Source organism: Oreochromis niloticus, linkage group LG4, assembly GCF_001858045.2.
Source record: "Oreochromis niloticus isolate F11D_XX linkage group LG4, O_niloticus_UMD_NMBU, whole genome shotgun sequence".
Classification (NCBI taxonomy): Eukaryota; Metazoa; Chordata; class Actinopteri; order Cichliformes; family Cichlidae; genus Oreochromis; species Oreochromis niloticus.
Genome location: NC_031969.2, coordinates 3,242,813 through 3,263,488, shown reverse-complemented (window position 1 = coordinate 3,263,488; position 20,676 = coordinate 3,242,813). Strand labels below are relative to the sequence as shown.

General features: G+C 40.8%; 1 protein-coding gene across 1 annotated transcript in view; it reads left to right on the top strand.

The window, feature by feature from the left end:
• igf2bp1 (insulin-like growth factor 2 mRNA binding protein 1) overlaps positions 1 to 18,412 on the top strand; it is a 45,664-nt gene extending 27,252 nt beyond the window's left edge. Inside the window, 14 exon segments of the mRNA XM_003446386.5 lie at positions 2,499 to 2,547; positions 5,423 to 5,474; positions 7,996 to 8,059; positions 8,350 to 8,497; positions 8,500 to 8,642; positions 8,953 to 9,087; positions 9,203 to 9,325; positions 9,494 to 9,629; positions 9,864 to 9,986; positions 10,097 to 10,213; positions 10,424 to 10,498; positions 10,608 to 10,739; positions 10,854 to 10,967; positions 11,733 to 18,412. Coding sequence (XP_003446434.3) covers positions 2,499 to 2,547; positions 5,423 to 5,474; positions 7,996 to 8,059; positions 8,350 to 8,497; positions 8,500 to 8,642; positions 8,953 to 9,087; positions 9,203 to 9,325; positions 9,494 to 9,629; positions 9,864 to 9,986; positions 10,097 to 10,213; positions 10,424 to 10,498; positions 10,608 to 10,739; positions 10,854 to 10,967; positions 11,733 to 11,888 — 1,567 coding nt within the window. The 3' untranslated portion in view covers positions 11,889 to 18,412.
• The last annotated feature ends 2,264 nt before the right edge of the window (positions 18,413 to 20,676 follow it).

The window sequence follows — 20,676 nt, the reverse complement described above, 5'->3', positions numbered from 1 at the left end:
CTCTTTGCTCCATTGTCCTGCTGGGGACTAGAGCAGAGCATGGATTTAATGCCTTCACAGCTGAGGGAACCTCATCACCTTCAGTTTTTATATTCAACCTTGGGCATTTTCAAGCTGCATTGACAATGGGTTTCCATCTTTGCGTATCAACGCGGACCCGGGGGTGAACGTCTCAAAGCAGATTTCTTTCTTTTTTCGTTAATTTATGTTTATTTTAAGCTGTGCAGTTTGACACTTGACACTCCTATGTCTAATGACAAAACATATATTATAGAGAATAACGTCTTAATTTTGTGAAGCAGCTGAACAGATATGTCAAAGGCAGGCAAACCCACATGTAAGTAAAAAAGGTGATACTTAAAACTGAAAAGATAACAGATGAGCAATGTAGCACATAAGTAAATGTGAAGCATTTTGTTGTGCTGTCCATCCGCCCACCCATCCATCTTCTTTTCCCGCCCATTCTTAACTTGTTGCCATGGTTTCAGCCAATGGTGTAGGCTGTTGGTTGGCAGGTGGTGACGCCAGAGGTCAAACAGGTTCAGTGACCGTGGCCTGATGGGGGGTTGGGATATATTTGTCTGCGGGGGTGATGGGTTGGAATGACATCGGAAAGGATAATGAGGAGCTAATGTGTTGATAAAGTTGAACTTTGGTGTAGTCGGTGGTATTTAAACATGTAACATTTGGACAGGTCTGTCCAAAAAGCACTCATCGAGGATCAAAAGGGTTTTCTTTCTTTTTTGGTGAGGTGGGGGGAATGGAGTATGGATGGAGGATGTCAGGTATTCTATATGTACAAAAGACTATTCATCTGTGCTCCAGCCTCCTGGGGGGTTAGGCTGGCGTTTAGTATGGGGGTTGGCTATTTAAAGCTATTGATGCTCAGTTGGGTGGAGTGCATGGTTCTTAAAGACGGTAAAGATGGAAGAATGATTGGCTAAAGGTTTTTAAGTTATTTAGAATGGTTATTTTATTTGGCTAACATTAAAAGATGCCACTAGCATGATTCTTCAATATAAACGGCTTCATTAAAAGTGAAAGATGTAGCAGATAGGGTAGTCTGGAGTAAGGATGAAAATGAGGAAGGTTCATGCCTGTGGAAATCTATCCACTGGTAAACTGGTTAAAAAAAGAGATGTGGGCAGGAAAACCAGATCTGTTCACACATTTAAAAAAGCTGATACAAATGGGTTTATTAGAGGGGGGAAAAAATGTGTCGGACTATGGTTCTCTCGTTGTGTGTGGGTGGTGTGGCAAGATCCTGGTTTACTACTCTTCAGCAACTAGAGCTCCAATGTTTGCCTATGGCAGTTGGATGGGGTTATAATGTATTTGAGGAAGTACATATATCTAAGCAAGAAGGGAAAAAAAACAGATATTTTGCGAGTCACACTAGAATCAGGATCCATCATGCTAGCCAAGAACAAGCATGTTATCTAAGTTCAGAGAGATGGCAGTACAGATGGCAGAGTAATATCAGCACCTTATGGGCAACATGTCGAGGTGATATAGGACAGATCTATATGAGAAATGCAGAGAATTTGCCAACTGGCTAGCTCGAGTCTGACATGTTCAGATAGAGACGATTCAAAAAGCTTTGTTTTGAAAATAGCATGTAGGGTTAAAGGTGAGTTTTAAGTTTACAGAGTCAGTATTAAGTCATTGATGAAAAACTAAACGGTTGCAAAATGGAAACCTTCATTGTAATTAGTATTTCAGTGAAATTACCATGTTTGTTAGCTGCAAACTTGCTTTAACCGCTGGAGATGGTGTTCCTTTAGTTTTACCAATGCTGTCTTGTCCTGGCATAATTTTCCAGTGTTGTAAAATATCGTTGGCAGTAGTTTCAAAATACTTGGTTTGACTTATTGTGAAACTCCATCCACTGATGTGTGCATGAGACATTGATGCAGACTTGGAATCATTTTGGCTGGCCTGTTATTCCTGGGAAGGTTTACCACTGTTCCAAGTTGTCTCTACTTGTGGATAGTGGCTATCATCATAGTTCACTGGAGTCCCAGGGCAGGAGGCAGGGTACACGCTGGACAGGTCACCAGTCTGTTGTAGAGAAACCTAACTGTTCACTGCTTGAACAGCAAATGTGCATCTTTAGATCTGTAGCTCACAGGGCTTGTTTCTAAGTAATATAAACTTTTTCATCTGAACTAATAATAGCAAAGAAGGTTGGTGCACTGTTTTGGTTTAGTGTTGGACCAAAAGGCTATCTTGCTTTCATCACCTGTTTGTCACTCAGGACACGCTCTGGCTTCATTCAGTAGCTGCTTCTTCCTGTCACTCTCTTGTATCTCTGAGTTACACACACACACACACACACACACACACACACACACACACACACACACACACACACACACACACACACGTCCTTTTTAAACATCATAAGCATTATTTCATTCTCTTGAAGGTTTTAATTGCTTCTTTCTGTTTGCAAAGCTTTAATATTTCCTTAAATCCTCCTCTTCTTCCTTCCACAGAACCAGGAAACTCCAGATCAGAAACATTCCACCTCACCTGCAGTGGGAGGTTAGTTCCCATTTCCCTTTTTTTTTTTTTTTTTTAAGTATTATAACGTACCAATTTTATGACTGAGACTTCAGATGGCCACATCATATTACAAATACCTTGCTTACATATGTGTAAACTGTTGCCCAGGTAAAAGTGAAACAAGCCAGCTTGGCTGCATTGAGCAGGGATTTTAAACAAAAGTGATCTTTGTATTTTGTTATTGTTTTGTGTGTTAATGGCGCTTCAACACAGGGCAAAGGTGCCAGACAGAAAACCCAGGTCTATAATGAGGGTAAACTAGGAACCAAGTTTATTAGAGTTAACTAAAGCTAAACAAAAAAAAACGTTTGAAGTGAATGGGGGAGAAAAAAAATTGAAACAGGAGACGTAGGTTCGAGCCCCGACTGGGGCGTCTGTATCAAGTAAGAGTCCTGGGCTAGACTCCCCCCATGCTAACCAAGCCTACCTCAGACATGCCCAGATTAACAACGTCTGCATCAGGTGTTGAGGAACCAGGACACCCTGACGAGAACTGGGCTACTGGAGCAAGACAGCGTCGGTGGGAAACAGACGAAACTAGGGCGCTGTTGGAATGCTACATGAATAGGATGAGCTAGGCGAGTGGCTCCTGGAGATCCCAGGAACAACATCCGAGATCTCTGTGCAGAAGAGCGCAGTCCTAGGAACAGCTAAGATACTGTGCAGAACCCTCAGGCTCCCAGGCCTCTGGTAGAGACCCTAGCTTGAAGGATAGACTGCCCACAGGGGTGAGAGGGGAAGATTTAAAAAAAAAAAGAAAATTTAATAATATAATGCAACAGAAATGGAATAGAAAGAAGAGTGCAGAAGGCACTTTTAGGACAAAACTACAGACCTTTCTTCCCCCTTTAGGCTTTAAATCTGTTGATTCATCAAACATGACTGACTACAGAAGAATGGAATGTGGAAGGATCACCATGTTCCCTACATTTGGTGTGTAGCTCTGTGCACTTTCATTGTTTTTGTGAAGGCGTGGCACACCCGTCTGCCTCTTCTGGCAAGCGAGCGGCTGTGGGAGTGGCTCCGTGTGTGCATGTGCATATGTGTGCCAGACTTCTGCCTTTGTCCACGTGAGGGCAACGTCTCAATGCAAAGCTGACTGAAACGTGCTTTAAATAAACCTTAATGAACATCCAGAATTTACAGGCGCACATGATTTAACGTCAGAATAAAAGATTTTGGGGGTCAGGCATTCACGACATCATCATCTATGTATGAATGTAAAATAATGAAAGTTCAGTAAATATGTTGGGTTGAATAGTTTGCTGTTAATACATTTAAGTCCTCCAATTTCCTCAAACTTAACAGTAATAAAACTGAAGTTTTACTTGTTGGTACACCATCTATCTTAACCAAATCCCACAGCTTTTCCATTTACATTGAAAATTCTCCCACCCTTCCCTCCCCCCAGGTTAAGAGTTTGGGTGTCATACTTGATAATACTCTTTCATTCCAGTCTCACATTAATTACACAACCCGGTCTGCTTACTTCCATTTACGTAATATTAACCGACTCCGTCCCTTCCTTACCCCTCATGCTGCTGCCATCCTTGTCCATAGTCTTATTACATCCCGTATTGATTACTGTAATTCCCTCCTATTTGGTCTCCCTAAAAGGTCCCTTCATAAACTCCAACTTCTTCAAAATTCTGCAGCTCGGATCATAACCCGTACTCCGTTAAGTGCTCATATTACCCCAGTTCTTCAGCAGCTTCACTGGTTGCCCATAGAAGCCAGGATAAATTTTAAAATCTTACTTCTTACATACAAGTGTATCCATAAATCTGCTCCTTCATATTTGTGTGACCTGCTCCATGTCACCACTGTTTCCCGCCCTCTCAGATCATCATCTGCTATTCATCTTACTGTTCCGTCCTCACACCTTATTACTATGGGAACAGAGCTTTCAGTCGCTCTGCTCCCCGGCTCTGGAACTCTCTTCCCCCTGCACTAAGAAATATAGACTCCCTCTCCGTATTTAAGACACAGCTCAAAACACATCTGTTTAAACTGGCTTATTCGCTTTAATGCTGATTTTATCTGTTGTCACACTCTGTTTTGTAATTTTAACTTATTTTATGTATTTTATGACTACTGTTCCTTTTATTAATTGTGTTTTTTGTAAGGTGACCTTGGGTTTCTGAAAGGCGCCCTCAAATAAAATGTATTATTATTATTATTATTATTAAGTTGAAAATTTTCAAAGGGGAAAAATAAAACAATCCAGATTTATCCTGGTAAATTTAGAGCTTTAAGTTTGTGTAAATATGTGAATGTCTGTCTTTGGGGTGGAGTTGGGGAGTCATGATGACTCTTTTTATTTTATTTTCATTGTATTTTATTTTATTTTATTCTAAAGTAAGATCTGAGTTTTGGGTTTGCTTTTAAATCTCATCAATTATGACTGGTGTGATCTGAGGTTATATTTACATGTTTAACATTTGTAACTGATTGTCCAGCAGCCTCATTTTATTTCTCTCTCAGTCTTTTTCTGCTAAATTTATCTTGATTAAAGTCATTTCATTGTCAAAGATTGACCAGCTGAGTGGTGTAATTCCTCATTTATTGTGTCTTTTGCTTCTGAGCTGACTCTTTAGGTGGTTTGATATAAGGTCAAGTCCAGGATGTTGGAATATTTCCTGCAGACCTGTCAACAAACACATAAATGATGAAATATCTTACTTAAGTGAATGCACATCAGTGTCTAATATTACTCTACACATATGTTTGTCAAATAATTTGTGCTAACAAAAGCATTTTTTAATTGAATGACATTGTCTTGGATTTCCCTAAAATGGTTTGCTGGTATTTTCCACTGTCTGATGGTGTTCCCTTCTCTCCGTCTGTCCATCAGGTGCTGGATGGACTCTTGGGCCAGTGTGGAACCGTAGAAAACTGTGAACAAGGTGAGATCTCAATAAACTTGAAGCACATTTTTATGTTAGTACTTTTTACTTATTGCTTTTCTCTCCCACATGTGTCATTATATGAAAATATCTGGCAGTGAAATTGCCAACTTCTCCTTGTGCGCTATAGTTGGACAGCATAACGCTTTGCTGACACCTAGTGGCAGCACATTGGTAACTGCAGATCAGCTGGGCGAGTTTGTGGAGAAAGTTAACCACCAAAAACCTTTTGGCAAAGAGGTTTCTGCAGCATATTAGCAGATTTGATTTGGCACAATTCTTTGACCTGGTGTCAAAGCAGAGTTTAGACTTTACAGTAGCTCCTAATCTCAAACCAACCAAACCAAATCAACCAAACATGTTCAGCACTGCACCGTGGATCCACAAGATATTTTCACTTGGTCCTCATCTTAAACCCACTGGTTCAGTTACATTTATTTTATATTTTCACCATCAATTAATCAAATGAATAATTACTATTATCTTTTAAAGATTTTTACTAAAGCGCAGGGCGTTCAATTAATGATCCAATGCTCAAAAGATATTTGATTAATTCAGATTTGTCACATTTTAGATGATAGCGTTCAGTTTTGCGGCGTGAAAACCAGTGATTTGATCAAAGTAGTAGGTTATTATTAATGATCACTTGATTATTGTAATTAATCAAGTCTTTGCTTCAATTGTTTAAAAAGTGGACAAAGAGGAAAGCTTTTTTTTAGAAGTCCAGTTAACACCTTTCACACAGATTAAACCCCTGCTCCCTGATTTTCAAGCACACTATCCCATATATTATTATTATTGTTATTGTTATTATTTATTTATTTATTTAGTTTTTTTTTTATCATTGCAAGCCATCAGTTCCTCAGACATTAGTGAGAACAAGTAGAGCTAGCAGGAACGTCACTGTTGAGGTACTCCATGGGACAGAAGTAGAAAATGCTGGCAGTATCATATAACCGACTGGCTAACTGTGGATATTAATCACTGATTCAATTTGAGCCTGGACCAGACAGCATGCTATTGATCCATAAACTTTAGAGTATACGGTGGAAGGAAAAAACACAGCAACTCTTTCTGCATTAGCTGCTGGTAACATATATTCTGATCTTCATCTACAGTAACTTACAGTTACAGCCAAAAACAACGTGGTTAAGCTAATATTGATTGAAAACATTAACCTATGTATTAGTGATGCACAGTTTCACCTGTACTCACTGCAGACACTTTTTTTGGATGCTTGTTATTTCCACCGTTTAAGATGAGAGATACTCAAGTTATTCCAAAAGTTCACAAATGACTGTGGCTGCCAATATTCATGCTTTAGAAAGCATATCTGGGCTTTAGTCATTCAGTCACAGTACACAAAAAGGGTTCAGCGGCATGTCTTCTAAACCATTTTGGTGTTTAGTTGTTTTTAAAGAGAAACGTAACTCTCTGTGATGTGCTTTTTAAATGTAGTAGCAAAACACAAAGAACCTTCCTGTAGCTGCCAGATTAGCAGAGATGGTGTATGTTTCTGTGTTTTACATGAGCTGGAGCAATATATGAAGTGTATAAATTTTATTTATTTATACAACACTAAATCACAACAACAGTTGCCTCAAGGTGCCTTATGCTGTATTCTAAGGTAGACCCTGCAATAACACTACAGAGAAAAACCCAACAATCATATCACACACTATGAGCAAGCACTTTGGCGACAGTGGGAAGGAAAAACTCCCTTTTAACAGGAAGAAACCTCCAACAGAACCAGGCTCGGGGTGGGGGGGGTGGTGGCATCTGCTGTGACCGGTTGGGGTGAGAGAAGGAAGACAGGATTAAAAACATGCTGTGGAAGAGAGACAGAGATTAATAACAAGTGTGATTCAGTGCAGAGAGGTCTATTAACACATAGTGAGTGAGAAAGGTGACTGAAGAAGAAATAGTTAATGTATCACTGGAAGCTGGTTCCACAGATGAGTGGCCTGAAAACTGAAGGCTCTGTCGCCTATTCTACTTTTAAATACACTAAAAGTAGTTGTAGGTCAAAGCACATTTTCACACTTTGGGCTTTCGGTGTATTCGAGTGTGCAGGCCACAGATTTTGTTAAACACTGCCTTAGAGAGAACACTCAGGATTGCTTAAGTAAACTTTCCAGAACACCAGATGCTAAATAACTAGGAATAAATGACTGATTAATGTGTGTTTTCACCCCTTTATGTAATGTTTTTTGTACAATCACATTGTAAGTGGCCAAACTTGCCTGTTTAAATGCAGTTAGGCTAGTGCAAAAAGTATGGTTCTGCCAATGATAAATATCCATGTTGACCTAGGAGCTTGTAATCACCCATGTCCACCAGTAATAAAGCAATAAATATCTCACTGAATACACTTGAAAAAGTAGTTTTTGATGAGAAAAGCACGCGTGCACTAATGTGTCACACACATCAGTCAGTTAGTGAGGATGTTGTGTTGTTTCTGCAGCAGGACACTGTGTTACAAGTTACAATGTATTCAGTCTTCCTCTTTTCTTTCTTTCAGTCAACACAGATAGTGAGACCGCAGTGGTTAATGTTACCTATGCAACCCGGGAACAAGCCAGGCAGTAAGTTGCTTAATATTTTTCTGTCTCTTGTTGTTTCCACAGTCTTTTGAATTTTGCTCCATTTTGTGTATACCAAACCGCTGAGGTGTGTGAAAAGTTGAATCATGACTTTGTGTAGCATTTATTGCAATATCTACCTCCAAAGAGTCTGTTGTTATGCTCTAATTAATTATGTATTATATATATATTTATTGCGGTGACCTCTTAAAAATGTGCTGTGTCGATAATCAAATACTTCGAATGAAAAAAACTGTATCGTATGACCTACTGCTGCTGTGCTGGGTCCTCAGAGCCATCCAGAAGCTGAACGGATACCAGTTTGAAAACAATGCCCTGCGTGTCTCCTACATCCCCGATGAAACCTCTGAACTGGAGGGAGGCCAGCGGGGGCCTGATAATGGCCGGCGACCTGGCTACGGGCCCGGGGCGGGCCCCGCGGTGGGTCCCCGAATTCTGGGATGCCCTCCAAACCTCCACATGCCGACATCCCTCTGAGACTGCTGGTGCCCACACAGTACGTCGGCGCAATCATTGGCAAGGAAGGAGCCACCATTCGTAACATCACAAAGCAGACACAGAGCAAGTGGGTAACAGTGTGATGTGTTTATTTCACACTTAATGTATGATGTATATGATATGATAGTTTGATGGATCACAGCATTCTGATATGAACACTCCAGATTAAATTTATGCCTTTAAATGCTCAAATATAAAAATTTGATATTTATTGTTCCTAGAAAGAAAAATCTGCTTTCATAAATGTATCTAGATAGTCTGGTTCTTTTTTAAAAAAAAATGCTTTTTTATATTTTAAAACTCTGCTTTTGAGTTTATTCCCTGTGTCAGAATGGAGATACAAAATTCCATGTGTGTATTTCTTTCTGTTGCTGCAGGATTGACGTCCACCGCAAGGAGAATGCGGGTGCTGCTGAGAAGCCCATCAGCATTCACTCAACCCCTGAGGGCTGCTCAGCAGCCTGTCGCATGATCCTGGACATTATGCACCAGGAGGCCAAAGACACTAAGACGTAAGTTATCGTAGTGATCCAGCACGGTAACAACCTGATGCAGTAAAACTGATCCTGGAGCTGATGAGTTCTCTGTAGCAGCAAGCATGAAAATAACAGTGGGTTCCACTTGCAGTGCTGATGAGGTCCCTCTGAAGATCATGGCTCACAACAACTTTGTTGGCCGGCTGATTGGGAAAGAGGGACGCAACCTGAAGAAAATTGAGCAGGACACGGATACCAAGATCACCATTTCCCCGTAAGACATACACACACCAACTTGTGGTTGTGTATTAGCTGAGGTGAATGATTTGTTAATTTAAAGCATAGAAAGACACCTCACTGCAGCTCACCCATGAGCGGATAACATTTCTAGTTGAGCCACATCAGTGAGTAACACCTTGCCGTGTGCCGTCTCTGTGTGCAGTCTCCAGGACCTGACGCTGTATAATCCAGAGAGAACCATCACAGTTAAAGGCTCCATCGAAGCCTGCTGTCAGGCTGAGGTGGAGATCATGAAGAAGGTCAGAGAGGCTTACGAGAACGACATCGCAGCGATGAATGTAAGTGCACGCGCACAGAAAACTGGAGGGGAGCGCAGCAACAGACTTTGAACACAGCGAACTTATGATTGCAATATGATGGCGAGACTGTTTGAATCGTTTTCAAATAATGTCAGTAGTACAGCACAAGTACGAGATATGTTCTTTTTTTCTTTGTGTTGGTTCAACACTAGAACCAGCCCACCTATTGTAACTGTCCTTGCGGTTTCTTACCTACACTGTCCTTCTCTTCAGCAACAGACACATCTGATCCCTGGCCTTAACCTGGGTGCTCTGGGCCTTTTCCCTTCTTCCTCCAATATGCCCCCCCCACCGCCTGGAAATGCAGTTGGTGGCACCCCCTATGGCTGCTTTGGGGTAAGATTACCTGAGAGATCAGCTGATTATAGTTTTCTTTCTTTTTTCTTTTTAAAAGACTGTTGCCATTTATTTAATGGGATTTTCGTGGCTTTGTTTTTTTTTTTCAGGCTCCAGAACAGGAGACGGTCCATGTTTACATCCCAGCACAGGCGGTGGGAGCAATCATTGGAAAGAAAGGACAGCACATCAAACAGCTGAGCCGCTTTGCTGGAGCCTCCATTAAGGTGTGTTGATAAACTCTGATGCATCTTTTAAACACTTTTCAGGGGAAAAATACTTTGTTTGCATTTGCAGCAAAGTATTTTGAAAATACTAATATTTCCTTTTCCAAATACTGCTAGATGCTGAGGACTACAGAGCATTTACACTTCTAGTTAGATTTGATCAAACCAAACACTGAGATTTTAATAATGTATTTCTTGTATCTCCTTCAGATCGCACCAGCTGAATCTCCAGACTCCAAAATGAGGATGGTGATTGTGACAGGACCCCCTGAGGCTCAGTTTAAGGTAATCACTGACAGTCATTCGCCTCTTTTGTTTGACATAACATCCCTGGTTGGTGGAACAACTTGCTGTTGGAAACTGTTAACCTTCTTTTGTTTGCCCTCTCCTCCAGGCTCAGGGCAGAATCTATGGCAAACTGAAGGAAGAGAACTTCTTTGGGCCAAAGGAAGAGGTCAAACTTGAGACTCACATCAAGATGGCAGCTGCTGCTGCAGGAAGAGTGATTGGCAAGGGAGGCAAGACGGTAAGCCACAAAACCGTATACCTTGTTGTACTTCCAGTAGTAATATATTCTGCACACCAGAGTGCTCCAAGTGAGGACTGTTGCTGCCTCACTAACCAAGTCTCATGTCTCCAGGTGAACGAGCTGCAAAACCTGACAGCAGCTGAGGTGGTGGTTCCCAGAGAACAGACACCTGATGAAAACGACCAGGTCATCGTCAAGATCAATGGGCATTTCTATGCTAGCCAGGTACACCTTTACTGTTTCATAATGTGCTCATATATCATGTTTTCAACAAACTGTTCTATGGTTATAAGCTATGAAGTATCACTACTGTTAAAATGACCTTTGTAATGGGTCATTTTGTTTTGACACATAATTATGTGTCAGTTTTTGTTTGCAGGGATTTTTCTTTGACTCTCATAATCCAAAAAGTGTGAGTGTGAGACAAATTCAGTGACCACTTCTAATTAGCAATGATGGAAAAAAAAAAGAAGAAAAAACCTCTCTGATTGGTTGAAATTTGAACTCACATCTAGGTGGTGCTAATGGTTACCCAGTGCCCTGTTGCGTATTTAACACCCCATACATTATAACACATTCATGGCTTAGTCATATTTATTTTATTCAATACTGTATGCTCGCTATGCTAAGCTATGTTAGCTTAGCTAACAAAAAGATGTTAGCATTTATGAGTAGCTAATGCGGGTGTGAGGTTAAGTATCTGTGCTAACATTGATTCATTTTAATAGTGCATATGTAACCCAGTTTGGTTTTCATGCTGCTGATGCACAGAAAGTTCATCTTCTTGTCATCCTTGATTGTCTAAAATATCATTTTTGTGTACTTGAACTTTTTCTTGATGCCTTCTAAAAACCTAAAATTGACCAAACTCTGAAGTCGCAGTTTTGTCTGCTATATTTAACAACGTGTTGCTAACTTTGTCTCCCTGCAGCGGGGGAAAAAAGGCATAACTCATGCAGCTCATCTTCTCAACTCTGCTCTGTCTCCTAGCTGGCCCAGAGAAAGATCAGAGACATTCTGACCCAGGTCAAACAGACGCAGAAAGGTGGAGTTGGCATGAGCCCTGGCCCTCACTCGCCGGGCTTCACAGAGATGGGCAGACCTACGCAGGGACTGACTCAGGACCACCAGCCACGCAGGAAGTGAGGGGTCCCTGCACCCTTCTCACATGCCGCGGGCCCCCTGCCTGACGGAAGGACAGACAGACAAATGCACGACCGGATAGACGGACGGATACATGAGAGCGACACACGGACCCAGCGAGAGACAGGGAGAGATATAAAGAGGGAGAGAGTACGCCCAATAATCACAGAGAAAGACAAAGAACAAAGACGAATGAAATCAAAAAGATGAAACAAATAATAAAAAGAGGATTAAGAAAAAAGAAACAGAACAGAGACCAGATTCCAGGCCAGAAGAGAAACTGAGTGAGGATGGTGGGATGAAGGTAAGGAGGAACATGGAGGGAGAGAGAGAGAGGGTCTAGTTTCCTCCTAGTGTGCCTCGGTATGGCTGCAGCCAGCTCCTCATCTGCTCTAACTTTATGGGATCCCACCCAGATAAGTCGAAACAACATGGCCGACTTTATTCTCCATGTATGGATGAAACAACGTTATGGTGGGTTCCGATTTATAGCAGATCTGCATTTCCCAGGCACACTAGCAGGTGCCCTCTTGTCCTATCGCCTCCAAGAGACCTCTCCAACCATCTGCAGTCAGTCCTATATTTTAAAGGTGGTTTTTTTTTTAACATAGAGATATATGTATAGAAATGTTTTATTCAGAGCTATTATTAATAGAATGCAGTGAGGCGGAGCTGGGAGAAGGAACAGGGGAACTGCTGTAGTGGCACAGGAGGATAGGTGCGGGTTTGGCACCGGCCTCGCCCGCCCGTAACCTATTGGCCAAATGAGAGCGCAGAAGAGGGGCCGCAGATGTTAACACTGCTCTTTTAAAACCTTTCAGGATAGTAGAGAGATTAGAAGGAAAAAAGAGAAAATATGAGGTTGTAAATATATAATCTTCATGTAAATGTAAAAAAAAAAAAAAAAAAAAAGCTGCGCCTGGCCGCCTTGCCTTTCTCTTTAAAAAAAAAAAAGAAAAAATCGAGGACGTCTTCTCTATTTTTCTTAGTCCCTTGCCTGTACTGTGTAGCATCATTTAGCCTACAATAAGGCTGGGGGCTGGGGAGGCACTGAAGATGCCCTTCCATGTTTAGCTATGTGGCGGAAGGCGCAGCAAGAGACAGTAATGGGAGTGGAGGTCGCAGCTGGTCCTGCAGTTATATTGCAGCGGCTTAGCTCACGTGTTAGACTAAAAAAACAAAAACAAAAACCAAACAGCTGCCAGCAGCTGTGCTCGCTGGCGAGCGGCCTGCACCCCAAACGGCATATTTTATATATATTATATATATATGATATGTGAGTTAGCCCGGCCCCTGGTGTGAATGTATTGACGGCAGGTGTGAGGCTTTGCTTAACAAGTATGAGTAAGTGTGTCAGCGACAGACATTCTGCTCATTACGTTGTGCAGAAAGTCGAGGTCAGTCTCAGACGGACAGTGGGGTGCTTCAGCCATCCCTGCGTTCTTTTTGTTCTCTTAAATGAAAATGCCTTTAATGTCTGCAGTGATGAAGGCAGTCCGAGGCTGACCTTGGTCAAGCACAAAAAGCAAAGTCTTCCAAAGCTCCTTGCCTTGAGCTCAGCAATGGTAATATCGTTACGAAAGGGAGCAGCTTCCTCGTTCTCTCTCCCTGTCTGCTGAAGGCCTGTGGGCGGAGCCTCCAGACCCTGCCTGCGTATGATAATGAGGGGCGGGGTTGATGCTTGGACGCTCTCGCCAAGATTAGAACAGATTAGAGAAGAAATGAAAAAAAACCTACCTCAGGGTAAAGTTACCTCAGTATTCTTTTTTTTTTTTTTGCTTGCTGGTCTTCTATATAATAGGAAAAAAATTGCTGAGAGTCCTGAATATTTTTTTATTTTTTTAAGAAAAAGTTTGTTTTTTTTTCTTTTTAGGTATTGAGTTATGGCTTTGGTAGTTTTTTTCCCTTTTTTTGTGTTTTCTGGTGTGATGGTTGAATGAGTTCAGGATGACAAAGATGCTGTTTTCTTTTTTCCTAAGTGGAGAGAGATCGGTCTGCTGGTGTAGAGAAGAAACGGGTCCCATTTTTCCATCTTTTGGGGGGAAACATGCTCTGTCTTCCTGACGTGTGCGTGGAGCCTCTGTAGTCTGAAACAGAGAAATGGCCAAAAGGGAGTTGTGTTTAACTCGAGAGAGGATCCTCAAGTGCACATGGTGACCAAGCTCGCCACCGGGGTAATCGGTTAACCTTTGTGTCATACCCCGTTCCTGTGGCTTCTGGCCTACCGTGTGCCCTGAAATACCCTCCTCTCCTCATCTTATTTTGACGACATTGCCACGAAGCGCCAAACATTATGAGACGGCTTTACAGACCTGCATTATTGGCATATGAAAATGAGACCTTTCTCACCTGGAGGTTGGGAGTTTAAATATTAGCGGTCCACCTACAGAGTAGCTGTACTATGTCGGGTGTTCTACTTACACACAGGAACTAGCTCTGACTTCTCTGAATGTGAATATTTATTACCTGTGCACTGACCGTGCCACCTCAGATGCTCCCTGTTGGCTACACGTGTGCTTGTTGTGTGTGTATGTGTGAATGCAGGCGCGTCTGTGTTCGCTGGTTTTAAATGTTCCTTTTTTTAAAGTCAGGGGATGTGGTTGGGTGATGTGGTTGAGGAAAAAATAAGCAGATAAAAGTAGGATGAGAACCCAGTGGAGAAAATCCACAAATCTTTTAGAGGAAAAAGATGGGAGCTACAGCAACGCAGCTGGGATAAGATTCTAACCTGTACATAACATGTTCGAAATGTGATCTCTAACCTTTTGTACTTTTGGAGAAAAAAACCTTAAAAATTAAAGTGGGAAAGAACCATCAGACAGAAAGGTTGCGCTTAGCCAAGTTGCCGAAGGACACTGCCAAATAACTGTCTTTTTAATGTCTTACCTGTGCTTGGTACAAGCTTAATCGGCTACCCCACCAGCTCATCAACAAACAGGGAAAAATCTATTCCACCTTGTCTGCGCTTGTATTTTTGCCCAGAGGCGCTAACGTCACAGCTCGACTCTGTTAAGTTTCCACCTCTTTCTAAATCACAGCGCTCCGTTCACAACCACCAAGATGCTATTCAGGATTCATCCCTCAGCCTGCGGGCTTTTGGAGTGGTTAGAACGACATTTTTTATTTTTCATTCTTATTTAGTACAGCAAGCTTTGTTTGGAAGTGACATCTGGGGACGTACTGTTGCACTAATCGATTAAACATTTCAGCAAACAACGGAAACAACTGAGAACATCTGATGCAAATCTAAAAAAACAAAAACAGTGGAGGGTGAGGGGAGGAGTCAGAGTATTCTCCTTTCTTGCTCTTCACACCACGTTTTCATGCTTTGTCGTTGCTCTTCTGTCCTCTGGTAGAAGAGTGATTTTGGAGTGGGCGGGAATGTAAGGGTCCCTTGCCCTCTCTTGCGCTGGTCTCCATTGTGTTCGTTTTGCTCGCTTCTGTTCAAAAACTTTTTATTTTTTATTTTTCCCAGAATCCACACTCTGAGTCTTTATTGGAAAATAGTTGAATTTCACCCCATCTTATTGTTTAGCTTTTTTAATGCAGAAATCTACTGCTACTTAATGAGACGAAGTACTAACATGTAGCTCAGTATGTCACAATGACTGTGCCAAACAAACAGGAAGGGGCGGAGTCCAAAATGCAGTATAGAGCCACGTTAAGCAAATGAGCTCGCTGAGAAGGACTTGAAGTATTTTAGAAGTCAGGTGAAGTTTCACCTGAACCCTTCTTGTCTCGTTACAGAGATGACAGTACAGTTTAAACCGAGGTGCGCCCGTGCTGCTCGCCACGCCCGCTCTGTAAGTAAGAATGTAGAAAGAATGGCTCACACAAATTGCAGCTGGAGACAGAGACAAAAATCATTTATTTCTTCATTTTCATCTGGTTTTCCTCTCTGTTCTGTTTTTTTTTTTTTTAATTGCAATTTGAGTGATTGAGCTAATAAGTTGTATCAGCTAGTGGACAGAGTTTGGTAGTGAGAGGTGCCACATGGTATAAAAACATCAGTATCATTGCCAGCACGCTAACATTTGAGTTAAAACCGACACGGTTTCTAACATTGTTTAAAGGACCATACGAGCGTTTCAGACATGTTTACCTTTTTGCTTGTGTGCTTATTATGGCTGACCATTGTTTGACAACGTTTCCCCACTGGTTTCATTTCACTTTAATATAGAGCTCCAAGAAGAAAGGCAAACCTACTGACAAACAGTTATTTGGGGCATCAAAAAACGTCCTCTCATAAGTCTAATATTCATAACAGTCCCTGTTATTGTTATGACTTCTGGGAGAAGGTTTAGTTGTTTGCACCATCTTTCCCCGTCTCTTGAGCAAGTAGATGGTGAAACCTCATGTGGCTTGTATGAATTAGTCACTGATGTCATTTTGTAACCTATAACAGATTCAGCCCTAATATTGGTTCCAAAGTCACATGTTTTCACAACTTACCAGAGCCAGAATTTTGCTTTTGTTTCTACACGATCACAAAGTTGACGCTGTGGGCCAAAAAACGAAAACTGTGAGCTGAAAGAAGCTAAAATGCTCCTGGTGATGATTCTTGGCTGAGTTATGGCTGTTGTACTTTAAACCCGGCATGCTTTAGAACATGGTCAGCACTGATGAGAAGCACACGCAGTAAACTGGCAAAACAGATCCTGACTGGTATTGGCCCTTTCCGACTGAAAGGAAATTCCGACTTAAGTAAACTTATCTTACCTGATCGAAAACCAGACAAAAGACACACATGCACACAAACACACACACAGACTTGCGCACATACACACACTGACTCCAGGATGGGCAGAGTTTGTTATAAAACAGCACAAACTCCTCCATGTTGTGTCCCTAACACCTCCCCACCTCTTACCCCTCTGTGCATCAGCAGGAATGGGGCTTTGACAATTCAGAAACAGAATCTGACAGAGGGACTCCTTTCCTGAGAAGAAAACACAAACAAACAAACAAACAAACAAACAAACAAACTAACTAACTAACAAACCTCTTGACACATAACTAGGAACGCTACCTCAAAACACAAGCAAACTCAGCTAGAAGATTGTCTCTTGTTGGTTTGTACAAAGAAAAAAAGTAAGAGTGAGTCAGACAACAAAGTGACAGTGTTTTAGTACACCCCCCCCCCCCCCCCCGTTCTTTTTCCCCATTCTTGGACTTTATTAATTTATTTTTCAGTTTTTTTGCAATTGTACCTCTTCAGCTTAGAGGTGGGACTGTAAAAGTAAATGCAAAAAAATAAAATAAAACAAAAAATACATGAATAAAAAAAGAGAAAACACACACACACACACACACACACTCTATGGACACATTGTGATGCAGGGCGACATGGGCTAGACGGGATGAAGATTTTCTTCATGCGTAGGGAGGAAGTGAGCCAGTCATAGCAAGGCGTCAACTTTTTTACCTGGGAAAGGTGTTTCAGTTAAACTGCTCAAAGCTACCGATGCTACTCACTAACCCTACTTCACATCACAGCTTAACACAAACTTAATTTCTTCCGCTCGTCTCGCTCTGACCACACACTAAAATTACTCATAACCCTCCCTCAGCTCTGCCCTGCTGCTCACCTCCCGAATCAAGGGGCACAACACCTATAACCATGTAATTATTTTGTTGATCTACCTCTTAGGAAAAGGAAAAAAATAGATAAATGGTAATTTTTTTTTTTTTTGGAAAAAGGACACAAAATACAAAAAAACAAAAAAAAAAAAGTCATTTGAAAGAAATATAGGTAAATAAATAACTGGGTAGTGGCATCTCCATATACTGTAGTGGATAGTCTATTAAAGGAAAAAAAAGTACTTCTTCCAAAGATGATTTTGTTTTCTTTCTGCATTCTGACTTGTATTTGAAATGGAATATTAAGGAAATTGGGAGATGGAAACACTTGCCACCAATTTTTAATTTTCTTCTGTAACAACCCAGCATAAGAGATTTCTTTATTCAATTTGCATCTTATGTAGTTTGTTTCATTAAGCTTTCTTTAACTTCAAAATATTCTTTTGGTTGAATTTTACATTTTTCTCTCTTCTTTATGACAGCAGATTGAATCTCTTGTGTTTGGGTGCATTTAGCATTTTCTTTCTCTCTGTGAAAAGCCTACATGAGTTAGTGCCCTGCAAGGACCTTCTATGCCGACTGATGATTTATTTTCAATTCCAATGAAAAGCAAAAGGACCTGTTGTTTTAGCTGACTATGTAGCTGCAGCTGGAAGGATGGAGGACCTCTGTACTGAGCTGGATCTAGAATAATCACATTTTGACCTAACTTCAAATTAATATAAAAAACCATCTCATTGTTGACTGCGCCGAGGCGACTCCTCGCTCATCAGGAGTGTCAGGTCTTCCCTCCTTCCAGCAGATGGCACTGTTGGTCTTTACAGTATATGGACTTTCACCTTCTGCCTGCCTGATTCCTTTAGTCGTCATCAACACTTGTTTTAAACTCCTTGTAAACAAAACAGAGCATAGATATGAATGTGTTATTAAAAGACGAGAGAACTGACCTTCTTGGCTTTCTGTCTTTTTGTGTGGCCTTCACAAAATCTGAAACATTATACAAAGACAATGAATGATTTGTCTATTGTGGTGAGATTTTCAGGATTTGTACAGCTGTACTTAACTGCACAGAAGCCTTGAGCCATTTTAAAAAATATAAAACATTTCAAGGACCCATTGTGATTTCTTGTGTTTTTTTCTTAAGTGGTCTTCAGCTGTAGTTTTCAAGGCATTCTCAAAATTGTTTGCTTTTTCATTGGACATTGAGGTTTGTTTGCTAGTCCACTGAACACCAACCTATGAACTATTCAAGTATAAAAAAAGACACCTAACCCAAATTTTCTATTGGCATAAGAAATTGGCAAAGAACCAATTTTAAGTTGCATCTTTAGGTACTTTTAAAAAATGTGACTTCCAAGTGGCTTCTTCAGTCTCAGCTGACTGCAGGTTTCCCCAGTAAACAGTATCTTTGAGAACCTTTGACCTCACAGCCCACTGTTCATTCAGTTGACTAGTTTTAGTCATTGTGCAAGTGACTGTTTATAAGGTTGTAAATAACTTTATAATTTACTTTTATTACATTTATTTACAATATTTACATGTTTATTATATTAATATTTTACTGCTATTACTACTATTTTGGAAAAAAAATCAAAGTTGAAATTTTCAAAATAGTTTCTCAGTATGATGTGCAGGGTGTCTTTAAAATGTTAGGTAATTACCACAAAATAAGTGGAATGGCTGGAATAATGTGATTTATTATTATTTATGATCCTTCATAAATTGAGTCTGGAGGCGTAGATTCAAAATGGCGTGCAAACACCTGCCTCTTGTGTGCTACATATGTACATGGTTTCTAACCATGTACATAAAACACAATTAGTCATAGTAGCAGTGTCCGTCTCTGCTGTATTGAAGATGGCAGAGGGCACGAGTTTGTGGAAGCAGCTATGTATTTTTCGATTAGGATTGATGTTAAGTTTGTGATAACAATTCAGTTTGTTGTTGAACGTAATTACATACCAATGTATTTTTGACTAAATTATTATTTTTACATCCTTTAATTAAATAACCCTAAAAATGATAGTACCTTTTGAAGAAGGGAAATGGGCACAAAAGGCTGAGGTATGCCTTATTACACATAATCTGGAATGAAAATCAGTGGGAACATCACTGAGTGATGAATCCAATTTTGAATTGTTTTGTTTAAAATTCTCTTTAACACAAAGAGGGCAGGAGAGGGGAACAGCAGTGTCTACAGATGTAAAACAGATGTCTATAGACGCTCATGAGTGGGGGCTCTTTCATGGTCTGCGGCTCCATTTCGGTCAGTGGTTTTGGGGATCTTGTCATAATTGATGGAATTATGAGCACAAATATTGATCCACTTGAAAACATCTGATTGCCTTTAAATTTTGGCATGATAATGACCCCAAACTTACTGTCAATGCAATGAAGGCATACCTGTGCTGAAAAAGACACAGTGGAACGATATCAGTGACACACTGACCTCCCCAGAGTTCGGATCTCACCATCATTGAAGCAGTGTGGGATTGTCTTGGCAGTGAACAAAACAAAAAACAGACAGCAATCAAAGAAGAACTTCAGAATGTCTTACAAGAACCCTGGAGAACTACTAGAAGCAAGACCAAAGATTGTCTACGAGAGTTCAGGCTGTGCTGAGGAATAAAGACGGTCATACTGCCTTTTCAAGCTGCATGCATGTTTGCTCGTGTTTCAATAATCTGCTGCAAGCCTCACCAGATTATAAAGGAATGAGGTGTGGGTCAAGACTGGGAATAAAAAGAAAACAAAAAACCCCAACTTTGTTTACTTTTAATATTTTCTACATTTAAATATCTGTATATAATATAGACATGAAGGTTATGCATAAGGTCAGTAAGGAAGCTCTGTATTCACTCATCTGTCTGCTCTCCCAGCTGTCCGACTGCTAGTCTAAACCTCCCACGTGTAAGACTCGATGCTTTATTGCTGTAGTCCAGTCGTCTTTCCTCCCACCTTCTTCAAGTCAATCTGAATACTTTAAATTGCAAGTCTCATTCTCCTGCCTTCAGTCTCTCTCATGTCCTTCAGCAGTGAAGGACCTTCATTACACTTCTTCTTTTTCTTCTTCTTGTGATTTTAAAATTCTGCCAAATTATAACACTGGGTTCATTATACTACTGCAAAACCAAACATGCAAATGGTCGGTTTATTATGCCTTTAACCACTAGAGGGCATAGTTTTATCAAACAATGTCACACTCTTTATG